General features: G+C 36.8%; 1 protein-coding gene across 7 annotated transcripts in view; it reads left to right on the top strand.

Annotated features, from left to right (window-relative positions):
* RGS7 (regulator of G protein signaling 7) overlaps window positions 1–15356 on the top strand; it is a 416293-nt gene that overhangs the window by 201627 nt on the left and 199310 nt on the right. For 6 of the 7 annotated variants that reach the window (XM_037895306.2, XM_037895308.2, XM_037895311.2 and 3 more), the window contains exon 3: window positions 6736–6832. The exons of the other annotated variant lie outside the window; for it this stretch is intronic. In XM_037895306.2, coding sequence (XP_037751234.1) covers window positions 6736–6832 — 97 coding nt within the window. The remainder of the gene's footprint in view (window positions 1–6735; window positions 6833–15356) is intronic. 7 annotated transcript variants of the gene reach the window in all.

Here is a 15356-nt window from a genome sequence, read left to right as displayed (position 1 = left end):
ACTGGGGACTTATCAGTTGGAAGCAACAGAGAAGGAGAAAGACCTGGTTGTATTGGTTGACCACAGGATGAGAATGACCCACCAATATGATGTGGCCATGGAAAAATCTAATGCAGTCCTAGGATGCATCAGGCAAGGTATTTCCAGTAGAGAGGGAAATGTTGTTATTGCCATTATAAAAGGCATGGGTGAGACCTCATTTGGAATACAGTGTGAAAATCTGGCCTCCCATGTTTAAGAAAGATGAATTCAAACTGGAACAGGTGCAGAGAAGGGCTATTAGGATGATCAAAGGAATGGAGACCCTACCTATGAGAGGAGACTTAATGAGCTTGGCTTGTTGGCTTGTAACCAAATGATGGCTGAGAGGAGATATGATTGCTCGCTATTAACACATCAGTGAGATAAACACCAGGGAGGGAAAGGAGTTATTTAAATTCAGAGCCAATGTTGGCACAAGAACAAGTGGAAGTAAACTAGCTATCAACAAGTTTTAGGCTTGAAGTTAGATGAAGATTTCCAACCATCAGAGGTGTGAAGCTCTGGAATAACCTTCCATCAGGAGTTATGGGGGCAAAAAACCAAACTGGTTTCAAAACTGAACGTGACAATTTTTTGAAGGGAATGGTATGATGAAATTAACTACAATGGCATGTGACCATCTGCAACAGCCAGTAGCAAATATCTGCAGAGATGGGACACTAAATGGGGAGGGCTCTGAGTTATTACAAAGAATAATTTCCCTGGTGTCTGGCTGGTGGGTCTAACTGATCTTCATATTTGGAGACAGGAAGGAATTTCCCCCCAGGTCAGATTGGCAGAGACTCTGGGGATTTTTCACCTTCCCCTGCAGCATGGGGCACTTACAGCTTTAAAAACTAGAGTAAATGGTGGATCCTCTATAACTTGAAGTCTTTAAATCATGATTTGAGAACTTCAGTGACTCAGCCAGAGGTTCTGGGTCTGCTACAGGAGTGTGAGTTTCTGTGGCCTGCACTGTGCAAAGGTCAGACTATATGATCACGATGGCCCCTTCTGGCCTTAAAATCTATGAGCCTATGAAACTTATGAAATAACAGCCTATTTTTCATTTGATCAATGAGGCTTCTACCTGACAATCTTTCTCAGATGCTGTAGATTCGGAGTCTGTGAGATTTCGTCCTCTGGCCGCTTTTCCTCATGGAGCTAGTGGTATAGTAAGGGGACTAGAATTTGGAAACTTGTCCACCTGTTGAAATTCTACAAAAGACTAAAATGGAAAGATCCTTTGAACACACAGATGTACCTGAGAATTGCAGGAGAATTAATTGTCTACAGAAATTCTTCAAAATGGTCTTTAGGCTTGGAATAAAAAGATGTCTTTCATACTTCATTATTAGGGCTGACTGGAAACTTTCTGAGGAAATGTTTTTCATTGGAAAATGGCACTTTGTTGAAACTGAAACTGTTTGTGGGAAAGGGTCTGTTATGACATACTTTCTGTTTTGAAAACAAATTGGAAAAAACGTTTAAATTGATGGAACATCCCAATTTGACAATTTCAAAATGAAAAGTTTCACTTTTGCTTTGGAATAACTTTTCATTCAGAAACTTTAGCTAATTTATGCTAAAAAAAAGTTTTAAAAAAGAGAAAGAAATGTCTGGAAATTATCCATACAAAATGTTTTCATTGTCTTGACCTAAATTTTTTTTGCAGATTATCAGTTAATGAAAATCTTCAAAATTTTTACTTTGCATCCTGATTCAGGCTGGGAAAAGTTTTCAAAATCTCAATAATTCTCATTTCAGAGTAGCAGCCGTGTTAGTCTATATTCGCAAAAAGAAAAGGAGTACTTGTGGCACCTTAGAGACTAACAAATTTATTTGAGCATAAGCTTTCATGAGCATCCAATGAAGTGAGCTGTAACTCTCGAAAGCTTATGCTCAAATAAATTTGTTAGTCTCTAAGGTGCCACAAGTACTCCTTTTCTTTTTGCAAATAATTCTCATGGGGCACTCATTCTACCATACTGTTGGCATAATTTTCTTTCCAAGTCTAATTTTGGTAAGAGCAATAAAAAACAAACTCTTCCAGGAGTTCAATTTGAGTCAAGCATCTAGTACATTCTAATTACATATATTTTCTTCAGTGTCAACTTAAAAATGGCTTTCTTAGTTCTAGTTGTAACAACTTTCATGTGTCACCTGCAGTGAACTGGATATAAGTCCCTATGTATTTAAATCTACAGTTTTTATTTCAAGCAAAAAAACTGGTCTAGTTGAAAACCTGCAGTCCCTAATCACTCAAGATAATGAGTGTTTTGATGTACTAATAACTGCAGGATTTCAGTAGAAATGCCCTTCTATACAACTCTCATTCAAAGGTCTCAAAGCAGTATGCAAGCATTAAAAGTTAAACTAACCCTTTGAATTAGGTGGAGGAAACATTCCCTGCTAAAATGCATTTGTTTTTGTTTTACAGTGCACAACATAGCCCGGCAGCTTAGAGCAGGAAGTGAGCTACACTGTATTCAGTGGAAACTGTAGATGATGTTTAGGAAGATAACAATAGTGGTGTATCTGAATTTTTTTCCAGCATGCCAGGTCTAACACCCTTTTTCTTAGGAAAGAGTTATGATATCTTGATAAATGCTTGGTTTTACATCTCATCCAAAAGGCAACACTGTGCCATGCAGATGCGCACATTGGCTCAGCATCAGTAATCACTAGGATGGAAGAGAGTGACCCTACTGAATGACCATTGCCCCATTCTACAACACCTACAGTAGGTGTTCCTTAAAGATTTTTCATCCAAACATTGCATCAGCTCAGCTCTTCTTTGTCAGATCTGATGGGAGCACAGCACAGCATTGGTATGAATAAAGGCTAAAACTCTTACTTTAAGGATACCTTTTGGTTTAAAATTGAACTATAAGTACCCTGTTTCTCCATCTTGCTACGTTAACATGCAGAGGTTAATCATTTCCATGAGAGTTCAAAGAGTGTGCTTTCATCTCATCCTTCCCCCCCTCGTGGTTAGGGCACTCACCCAGAAGAAGAGAGATCTGGGTTCAAGTCCCTGCTCCAGAGCAGGGATTCAAACTTGCATGGCCTACATCTCAAGTAAGTGTCCTAACCTTTAGGCTATCTGTTATAAGAGGAGGGGGAAACTGCACTACAACTATCTTGTCCTCTGTTTTTCTGAACCTAGCCCTTTATTTTCTTTGCTTTTATTATTCTTAAAGGGGGTTAAAATATTCAGAAACTAAATGTTCTGTTCAATGCAAAACATCGTTTTTGTTGACTTTCCCAATTCACCAAAAATTCCTAAACATTTTAGTTTCAACTCAGGTTGAATCTGTGTGTGTGTGCATGTGCGTGCTTGTGACTGCCAGTGAACTGAAATATCAATTATTCATCTACCTCTACACAGTACAAATAAAAGGTGGCTATTGCTTCCTTAATGTAAGCATAGTTGGGTCTCTGTACTTCCATGTCCATTCATCTTCTGTCGTGGCCTCTGCTTGTCTCAACCCTCACACTTTCAATCTTTTCATAAATTCATAAAGAGCCAGACCAGAGGAAAACGGGAAGGAGACAATATATAATATGTAGTGCCACCCTCACTGAGATTTAATGTTATTGGAAACCAAACCAAAACACTATATACGTGTTTGATCTTGTAATAATTATTATAAAAGATTTTTTTTAAAGTTCTTTTAGAAGTTGAAAAGCTTCAAGTACAATGAGTGTGGCCATCAGTGTGTAGATAGATTTTGCTTCAAATATGGGGACCAAGTTTGCATCCCATACACAGAAAAAACTTTGGCTGACCTCTGGGACTTTTGCCTGAATATGGAGTGCTGCTTTTGGACCTATTTCCCTCAAATATAGATTTGGGAGATGGAAGCAAGGGGGAGACCGATAACAATATGTTCATGGATACCTGGTGTGAATTGCTGTTTTCCAAATTGCTGGATATTTTCTCCCTTACATGTAATGTGACTAGGTATTTCAGTGTTACCTTGTCTGCCATTCCATCTTACACTGTGACAAATGTTTACTGTATTGAACACCACCTCTAGAAAGGTGAGAACCTGAGAACCCATCACCCCAGCTTTTGTTTTTTGTTTTAAATAAAGGTTAAGACTAATAAATCCCAATACATTGTCAAAGCTAGTCTGGTTTAAACAGATAGGCAGATAATAAAGGAACAGCAAGAAGCTACTACAGAGGCAAGACAAAGCAGCTTATACTTCACTTTTGACCATCAAGTCAGATGACCGAGCAGCAAACTGTGACACATCAGGAAGGCAAGCTACTATGTCAAACGACATCTTGTGTTTCCCAGATTAGACTTCTCAATCAAAATTAGAAGAGGATTTATTTTTATCTCCCTAATTAAGCTGTTCTATCCTTTGTATTGTTTGAGTCAATGTTGATGACTAACTGAGAAGAAATGCCTTGAGGACTGTTTCCCAAATATAATTAAATGAAGACATAATGTTTTGCAATGGAAGAGATTATACATTTGCTGAATTTAAAACAGGCAAAATGGGGGGAAAAAAGAATTAAACACACTCGGAATTGAGCTATGTACTGAGATATATTGAATTAGATGTTTTGGAGGCTTAAATCCGAGCATTTTCTTCTACTTTTCATTCTGAGATCTTATAATATTGTACAGTGATATGTACAGTGATTATAATATTGTACAGTGATTGTCTAAAAAAAAATCCATTTTTTGTGCTGTTGTTGTGAGATGAGACAAGTTAGGCTTTCTAATCCAACTAAGCACATGCACGAAACCTCAGCTCTGTTGTAACTAATTAGGAGGCAGGTGTTCTGTTATACCTAGTTTCAGAACATCCAAACTCACTTAGACTATAATCAATGCATACTGATTAAGTCAGTCAGTCCACAATGCTGATATTTAGAGCTTCAGCTAGGTTTTGTACAGGGGATCTTCATTTCTGAACTTGAAGTGTAACAACACATTGCAGAGTCCTCTGAGGCAGATTCAATAGAACCATCCTAGGGCCAAATTCTGCTCTAGTTGTCCTAGTTACTTCAGTGGGAGACCTATGTACCCATGGTCGGAAATGGATCTTTAATCTGAAATGAAAATCTTATGCTAAAGCCGACAGACATTTTTTTCATTCAGGATTGCCATTGAGGTTAACAGTAACCTTCCCATTAACTTCAGTAAAAGAAGGGTCTTCTTTATTCTTTAGATAGTAAATGCAGGGCCAGATTCCAACTCTCAGGTGATTTGTCACACTATTTCAGTTTCCTTAGTCAGTTCTTAATATCCAATTTTAGTTTAAAGAATGTGTATCCAAAGATCATGCACTGACTTCATTTATTCTTCATAAATATAATGAATATCTCCATTCCTTGGAGTTACATTTTGAGTAACCTAAAGTTGTAAGCATTATTTTTAGTCTTCCACATCATGCTGTGCACTTCACACACAAGATATACATTGTAAATTAACATATGTTTGCCTATACAGCTGGACCTATGTGCTCTTAACTGAGTTGTCCGTATATAATCCACGTGCGTTTGCAGTAAATGGGTCTCCAAGTATTCTCTGTAATCAAAAATTTTAAAATGTACTTTAACATAGAGAACCAAGGATTTTCCATGGAGCTTGGATTCTATTACTAATGAAGATGAAGGACTGTACAGGGGTAAAATCATTATTAGTTGGATTATTTCATTTGTATATTTTTAAAATATATACAGAGAGAATTTGTCTAACTTGTATTTCTTTATTAATGTTTACTATATATCAGAATAAAGTTTAGAATATCTTATTCCATATATAATATATCCACTAATCAGCCTATCAGGATTTTGGTCATGAGTCCCTGATAAAAGGGCTTGCTCATGCTTTCATTTGTAGCCAACAGAAGTTTGGTTTTGGCTTGAATTCGAACAAGTGCAGGCCCAGTTGGCTTGTAAAATCTAGTCAGGCATAAATTAGCTAATACAATAAAAGTACCCAAAATAATAATACAAAAGGGCTGAAGACTTTTCCTGGTAGCTGGCTGGCCAAGAAAACAATCCACATTTCTGGCTGTACTGTCTCAGTGGGAGGCAAATCCCACCACGAACATTTGTCCTTTCTTTCTTTTCATCTCAAGAAAGAAGTGGGAATATAGGATGCTATTGACTTAAAGGCTTCATTTTAGTTTCAAATAGCCTTTTTGATACAGTCCTCAATCACCAAAAAGACTGCATGGGTCTTTTCATGCAAGAAAGTGAGAACTCATAACTTCCATTTAAGTCAGGACTGGGGCTTTTGAATGGAGGAAAAAGCTTTTACAACATCTAAACCACTTGTGAATGACACTATCACAGACACCATTTTGGAATCTTTTGGGAGAGGGGGGAATTTAGATAGCTGCTTTAGATGCTCTAAAAGCTACTGTTTTCTTTTATATTGGGTAATATTAATAACATTAATAGAATGTGAGACTATGTCTCTAATAATGGTTGTAATCTCTTTAGAATGAAATCTCCCTGCTATGCCTCAGCATTCCTCTCTCAAGTATTGTTGGAGCACAAATTCTCATTTCATTGATGTTGTTCTTGTGGTTTATTATCCTCTTGAAATAAAAAATGAAAATATTGGGGAAAAAAGTCAAATAAAGGTAGCGGGCCCTCATTTCTGAGAGGCTGAATTAAGGTTTTCAGAGAATAGATTTCTGCTAGGAAATAATGCTGGTTTTATTTTTTCTTTATATTCAGATGGAAGATGTCATAGCACGGATGCAGGATGAGAAAAATGGGATTTCTATTCGTACAGTCAAAAGTTTTCTTTCCAAGATTCCCAGTGTCTTTTCTGGTAAGCTTCAAAGTGAATTTCATACAGTTCAAAGCACCGGTGGTGCAACGGGGTTCTTGGACACCAGTCATGTACTTAACCTGAGTATTCTAAGAAATCCACATAGTCATCTGATCTGGGAAAGAATTGACTATATTATGAATCCACTGAAAACTGGACTTCTTGGGAAAAGGGTGTGTTTCTGCTATGCGTTGCAAGGAATTTACTCAAAGGCTTTTCTAGATAGTCCAGTAAATTAAGCAATGGCAATACTAGATTTACTGCAGGGAAAGGCAATTATAGGTAGGTGGCAATATTTTTAATGCACCACATTTTCATTTCAAACTAATTTGTAAATCTGTTTTTAGGCTACAGGTGCACTGAGTTTGGTTCTCTATGTAGTCCAGTATCTTAACATAAGAACTGGCATATCAGCAGCATCAAAGGAAGGTGAACCTTCCATCCCACAATGCCATGTGTGTGTTGTAGTACCATACATGAAAATTATTTACTGACTCCCAGAGAAAATCAACTTATGATCAGAAGCATGAGGGTTGCTGTGCCTTGTTTCAGTCTAGTGGTACAACTGCAAATTTATCTGTCTTATTTGTTCATATATGTAGTCAATATCATTATTTTCATTTTTTAAAATATATTAACTACTTGTACCTGGTGGATATTTATCACTAAATTACTGACACCAATTTGCATTTATCAGTTTCTGCCCAACAGAGGTGAATTCTGGAAAAAACAAAGATGTTGAGGCTAGGACTGAGCGGTACCATGAAAGCTTTCACAGCATCTGCCCCCTTCGTAGATGGTCCTAATGAATGTTGTTAGCGTCTCTCTTTCTTAAGTGCAAAAATCCACTCCATTTTTTTTAAAACGACTAGCAAAATCCTTTTCATTTTCTTTGTTTTCATTCATGCTATCAAATGACTGTAGAATTCCTTTAAAGTAGATCTTGGTTCAAACCTATACTTCAGATACACTGTAAAATGGCTAATAACTGCATAGGTTCTGTAGTGGAGAAGGTGCACCCATCACATAAAATATTTGCAGAAATTTGCATCATGTAGAGCAGCACAAAATGTTCTATATATCTTAATATATAACTTCTGGGATGTCTTTTGAACAGTGAAAAGGAGGAGTGCAGTCAAAGATATTTCCTAAGAATGGATAAAAACCATTCAGGGTTTAAAAGAGAAAAAATAACATACAAATAATGGCCTCTGAGAAGTGGACCTTTTTCTCCCATAAGCATGTAGAGTGTGGGGTTCCCAAGAATGGATTCATCTTAATTACCTTCTCTGTCTTTCTATGACTGCTGTAGGTCCAGACCTATGTCTACAGTTTACTTATAGGGGACATTATTTCCAAAATTATTTTTTTTTACTTGTAAAGAAATGGTCAATCATACTTGTGAAAGTTATATTAAAATAAGGTACCTTTTCGTCAGTAGCACAGGTTCCAGTGGAAATAACAGCAAGTCCTATGAAGGAGGTTTGTTCATTTACACAAGTTCATCTTAATTTTTTGTCTTAAAACTATAAGAATCAGAGTTTATTGTTCCTCCTCCAAATCCTCTCTATCCCATATTATTCCAGTAACTTTCAATACCCAATATTAACCTCCATCCCAAACATATTATATTTTTCCCGCTGTTCAAAGTATCGTCATTTCTGTGGATGCAAATGACTGAACACATGAAAATATAATTAAGTTGGTAACCCCACCCCCCACTGTTCCTCAGACGTTCTTGTCAACTGCTGGAAATGGCCCACTTTGATTATCACTACAAAAGGCCCCTCCACCACCACTCTCCTGCTGGTAATAGCTCATCTTAAGTGATCACTCTCGTTACAGTGTGTATGGTAACTCCCATTGTTTCATGTTCTCTAAGTATATAAATCTCCTCACTGTATTTTCCACTGAATGCATCCGATGAAGTGAGCTGTAGCTCACGAAAGCTTATGCTCAAATAAATTTGTTAGTCTCTAAGGTGCCACAAGTACTCCTTTTCTTCTTAAAAGTAAAGTTTTATGTATAGTATTCCCCTCTACTGGATGGCATCAGGACTGCTTGAGTTTATGCTAGGCCCTTTCCTGCTGATAGTAATTCTTAAGTGAATGGGTTAAGAGTTCATGTTTATGGAGCAGGAGTATCTCAGCTCTGCCATAATGATCTACCAATTGTGAAGCTCTAGGTGGCCACAGATTTCTTAAAGTACAATGTTGTACAGGCTATGTTGACTGCTACTCCCAACAAAAGTATCCATTTATTAATTCAGCATTAAACGGGAGAAAATTCATTAATTTCAAAAAATGTGGAAATTAATGGGTTGCTTTATAGCTAAACCTGAGTGTGGAGTTGTCTATCTGGAAATGGCCTGGCCAATGGGAAGATGTTCAAATGATGAGCGTATAGGTGTCATTTGAGATGCGGCTGGCTGCAAGACAATATTTGGACTTACTGAGGGCTGTGAAATTATTGGACAAGATCATGAAGTACTGTCATTGTGTTCTGGTATCATTAACAGATCACAGAGCCAGTTCTAGGGTATTCATTTAATGAACAAACCTTGACAAATGTAATCTTGTCCCAGGCCCACAGTCTCTCAGACAAAAAATGGCCAGAGAACATTTTGCTGCTGCAGGCAATCATCTATCCTACATGTTATAATAGATCTGTCCCCCTTGAAGGAATCCCACAGTTTGATACAAAACAGTGAATGAATGTAAAATACTTTCAGGCCAGGATTCTTCACTCAGAGTTGTGTTGGAGTTCTAGAGCCGTTTTGCACAGGTGTTGCATAACTTTGCAAGGCGCAAGCTGGGGAGAATTGGGCCCAGAGTCTTCTCTTACACAATCCATTAAAACTAAGAACCATCATATTTTAGTAGGCAAATATTTATTTAATAAATATGTTTTAACTTTGGGAATGGGCAGAGTATTTAAATATTTCATATACTTAATGGAATAAATTCAGATTTCACAGTAAAATTGACATACAATATGATGGGTTCTCTTTCTAGTTGTCCTATTTACAATTGGACAGCAAGTGGCAGAGTTAATGGTACCATGGGGACCTTCATTCTGAATGTGTGGGTTAAAGTAAAAAAGTTCCATTTATACCAAACAGTATACTTGCTCTGAATATCCCTGTATAAGAAGTTTGACTTTATGTGAAATGAAGAATTATCCTAAAATGATTTTTATATTATTGTCATAATTGAATAAGACAATTTATCATTCATTTGACATTTTAAAGTACGGTGTATGGCTGTTTAGTTCACAAAAGGAAAGACTATAGAAAACTATATTTTGACATGCACAGAATGAAAAAATTAGGATTTAGCCATAAAATCCTGATTACCATTTTGGATTTTCTAAAATCCATGCATCAGGTTTTCACAGCAACACTTGCCCACATTCTCACAGTACATAGGTGTTTGCAAAGCAACATACTAAGAAGCTTCCAAACCTCTCAAACTGGTCAGTGACACTTCGCTAAAAGAAGAAATTGAAAATTGTCACTACAAAGAAGATTTCACAGCTTTTCTTGGAGTCTTTAAATAATCTTGTAAATTTCAGTATGAATTGAAGCTGTAAAAATAGAAGACAAATTCTGGAATACAGTCCAGAATGATGGTCACAATGTAATGGAGGAAGGTTTTTCAACTGACTTATAAAGACAGGCTAGAGCTGTTGGTCTACCACAGTTAGGCCCCGGTAGTGCAAGCACTTACACCCATGCTTAACTTTATCCATAAGAGCATTCCCATTGAAGCCAATTAAACTATTCACTTACGTGAAGTTAAGCAAGTGCAATCTTGTTTGCAGGATTAAGTCCTTAAGTGATAACATTACAGTTATGCTATCAAAATGCAAGAGTGAGTTTTTCATTTTCATTTACTTGTATTGCATATTACTGATCATGACAACACCAAGTGAAATATTACTTTAAATGGCGTTCTCTTTTATTTAGAATAATGTCAAATAACTGATTATACCCACTTAATGTTTTTAAAAGCATTACAGTTTAGCAAAATTCCAAATCAAGAATTGTATCTGCATTTGATTTTGATATAGAATGTTGTGTTTGTAGCTTGTCATTTTTGTATAGGCAATCCTTTAAGATTTTTACACATACAACATCTGTGCTACTAAATATCTCAAATGAAGGGGACTTCTTAATGTATAATAATTACAAATGGCTGTGATAATAAAACATCAAATGCAGGATTATATCAGCATGTAAACTTTGCACAAAAGGACAATTAGCCAACATTACATTCATGTGCTCATATAGAACAAGCACATAGTGTGGGGGGGGGGGGGGGGAGGGGCTGACATCAAATCATTATTTAATTATGCACAAAACCATTGTTTTTGTTGCATTTTTTTGGTCTTTTTTTTTTAAGTGCAAATTTGTTATATTATCTCACAGGATCTGTTTTAAAACAGATTTTTTCAAGTAATTTGAAAACAAAGAATGTGAAAATATAGACTATATATGCATTTACACTCTGTGTGTGTGTGTGTGTGTGATATTATATACTTAAGGGCCAAATGCATGTGTGGTGTAATTTTATTGAAGTCGGTGGAGTTAAAGCACAGCTGAATTTGGTCCATGGATTCCAAAGTATTTAATCCCATTACGTCCTAGTTTTGTGGAAAAATCTGCTCCCGGGCTAAAACCTTGTGTGCCAAGATTCAGTCCACAAATTTTTCACAGCTGATTATAAACCTCTGAAAACAGAAATATATAACAGCAATGCTGGCCAGTGTATAGGGACTCATCTGCACCTAACCTCTATTAACATTAATGGGAAGACGCACATGTGTGTTCTTCTGAATCAAGATGAAACTGTACTTCTTATTATGCAAATAACAACTACAGTTAACAATTTAATACGTTATAAAGTGTGTGAGAGAAATGATCGGGCAAATTATGAATACTTGTATCCAAACACTGAAGAGGAATAAAAGCATTCTAAAAATAGCATACTTGGCAAATTCCTACTGGGACCCAGGCTGAAAGAATTACAGGAAGTTTGCCTCAGGACATTTCCTTCTCTAACATTTTACTCATGCTACCCACTAACCATTAGTGGTCACATTATATTGATCAGCCAAATGATTGAGGTGCATTTTGATAGCCTTGTGAGAAACAGCGGTAAAAATCACATGCCTAAAAAATCCACTGTCTGCACTGTACTGTGATACTGTCATATCTCACGCTAAGTGGGGTCAGACTAGTACTTGGGTGTAAGGCCAAGGCGCTGCAGTAAGTGGTGCTTGTGGTCATTAAACATCCTATGGCACATCTAGCAAGAGCAGTGATCCTGGCCAGCTTCCAACTCGGGTAATTGCTGTTTATTCTGTCTATCTAATTATCCCCCTGTAGTTTCCACTGAATGTTATTTTTCTTTCCCTATCTTAAAATGTTAGTATGCGGTTAAACAATTGTCCAGTGAGGTTGCTGATGGTAGTTTTTATAGTTTCATATATTGATATTGTTAAATTTACATAGCTTTTTGGGTTTGAGGATAAAAAGATACAGATATTTTATACTCTCTGCAAGAAGAGGCTGTTTTTCATTTTAACAGATAATTTCCAGTCTTCTTTCTCCTTATTCAAATACATGGCAGTTTTTATGTTTATTTTATACACCTGTCCTAAGATGTATTTCTCCGTGCCAGATAAGACCCTTATTCAAGATTATTTTCCACATTACTTGAGAACCAGGTAATTTTCTGATGAGATCTTCTGCCTCTAGTAGCAGCTCAGGAATGATAGTGTCTTTCTCAGAAGCATGAGAATAGAGTAAAATCTGTCTTCCAGGCAAAGTCCACACTTCTCAATTGCTAGATTACCTTTGAAATCAATGGTGGTTTTCTGCAGCAAACTGGAAATTCTGCAGCAGGAGCAACCAGATTTTAAGAATGAAGGTGTTTAATGCACTAAATGTGAAAATGAGCAGTACAAAAAGGATAGAATCCTTGTGTCATTCTGGATTTCCAATACAGTTATTGTGTGCTGTACCCAAATCTGAAATTGTAATTTGCTGCTAAAATATAGAAAGTATTCAGAAAATGCTTCCCTTAAAGTTGTGCATCATTACACAGTTTTCATTCACAAGTGGACAGCTCCTTTCAAATGCCTTTGTAGTAAACTTGACATATACTGTATTGCTTGTGGCCTTTTGTCGACCTTCAACCAGATAGACCATGTAAAATAGGCTCTTTGGGGCAGAGATTTGCCTTTTTATCATGTTTGTATAGTGTCTAACATGCTGTAAAAGTATTAGGTGTAGTACCTCATTCGAATCTTGAGAATTTCATAATCATCAACACTTACTCTTAAAAATCTCTGTATCTAGACAAAACAAAAGGTGGTATTCATTTTTGTAACTAATCGGCTAGCGAATGTATGTATGGATCATTGCCCACCGCTGGATGGAAGTAGAACTGCCAGATCATGTCACTGGTCCTACATTGCTAACAGCTAATGGAAATTTCCCCAAATCTCTTGAGGGGATTACAGGAGTGTCTGGCTTATTTGACCTCTTCCCTTCCAGTTTGCTATTCAGGGTCCACACAAAGAAATGTCAAAATAATGGGGAAGATGACAGGAATGGAGCAATAATATGTAGCACAGTGGATTGAAAAGCAATGAGAGATTCCTAATTTCAATTAAAATAGGTAATTTTATTTTAAAAAGTATATAGAAAACAGAAACAGTTTATCTGATAGGTTAATCATATATATATATATATATAATGTGTACGTGTATACATCTTTAAATGATCTTTCTGTGTAACCCTCTTAACACACCCAGCGTTCTTGACAGTGCCTATCTGCATCACTGATGCACACTGCTCAGCAGCACCTGGTTTGTAGTAACTAAGCAGTCGGTCAAAGCAACAAATATGGTAAGGGATAATAGACTAATACAGACTAATAGACTAATACACTTTTATATAAGTGTATATAGAGCACATTCCTAATGCATGAACTTCCTGTAGACGTACATTAATGCCTCATGGTACTCTGGGTTCCACAAAGACACAAAGTGGTGAGGAGACACATGTTGGCCTGCACCAAGCACTTACGGTTTCCCAAAGCCTTTGTGCAGAGAAAGATGCTAGCCTGCTTGCCAGCGTCCAGTTGGTATTGGGAGTCCACATTGTAATGAAGGACATTCTAGCTGACTTGTGTATTGTCCAGCTCCCATTGTTTTTAATGTGCTAATATGTTCCACCCCTCAGACCTCTGGAAAATCTGACGGTTATGCTGTAAAATACATGATTGATATCACACATTTGTTACCATTTCCCATATTATGGTGCAATGCTGTGTATACTTTGTACAGGGCCTGTGTACTTTGACTGATAATTTAGGGCATCTAGTATAATATGGCATATCTCCATACAAGTTCCTCTGTAGAGTATGTTACTGGGCTCAGAGAAGAGTAACTCATACCTTGATTAGTGCTGTATTCTCTGCTAACAATTATTTTATAACGTTGTTAGACTAAGATACGCTTTTGACAGGTTCCCCTGGGATCTGCAAAGTTCTCGTTGCCATCTTAGTTTTGCTCCATCAGAGGAAGCTTACAGATTCAATCCTGCACTTCTCATGAACTCCTTTTAATGGAACTTTTGGAAGTAGAATGAATCCAGTGGAAAAACATGTATGTCAAATATGCTATGCTACTATATAGCTAATGCTTAACTATAAAAGCAGTCGCAGAAATTGGCGTCTCATACACAGCAGTTTGCTTCATATAAATCTCTCTTGAAAAATATCTTCTATAAAGCCCCTCAGTGATAACCTTGAAATAATAATTGAAAAAAATCAAACTTCAGTGCCATGAAATTGCACTCTCTGCCAATGCATTGTTTGTGTCTCAACTGAAATCTCTACATTGCAGTTGAATTGTAAGCTCTTTGTGGCAGAGATTCAATCATGTTTATAGTTTCAATAGCTCCAAGCATGCTGTTGTAGTTCTGTACATAAGTATCCAAGATGGTGACTGAGGATGAATCCCCAAAGCCCCTTTTGAAGCTTTGAGTGCTTGATCTTCAATTCTAAAATTCAATTTAGCCATTTCTAAGAGTCCAAATAAGCTTTTGTGCTTAGCAGTGAAGCTCAAAATCACAGGGCTTGAATTTTCAGAAGGCACAAATCTAAAATAATGACTGGTAGCTGCTGTGGTTCTGCTATGCTCTTAAGGTGAAGTGAAAATAATCTTATTAATCTGTTTTCATTTGTAGCATTAATTTGTGTAGGTACATAATGCAGCAAAACATACAGATCTGAGTCGTTGCTATGTCTTTTTTGCCTTAACGTTTTGATGAAAGAAAGTCTTGCAAGGGATAAGGAAAAAAGAGGGGGCTTGGTATTATTGTCTCCTTAGATTTAATATGCCTTGTGAGAATGAAGCTGCCAATCTAGCTGCCTCTTAATCATTTCCACAATCAACAAAGCTCTCATCACACCAAAAATTCTAAGTGTATTTTCAACTAATGTTCATTGGA

This window comes from Chelonia mydas, chromosome 3 (genome assembly GCF_015237465.2).
Source record: "Chelonia mydas isolate rCheMyd1 chromosome 3, rCheMyd1.pri.v2, whole genome shotgun sequence".
NCBI lineage: Eukaryota > Metazoa > Chordata > Testudines > Cheloniidae > Chelonia > Chelonia mydas.
Note: the sequence above shows the minus strand (reverse complement) of the source record. Positions and strands in the feature narration are given on the sequence as shown.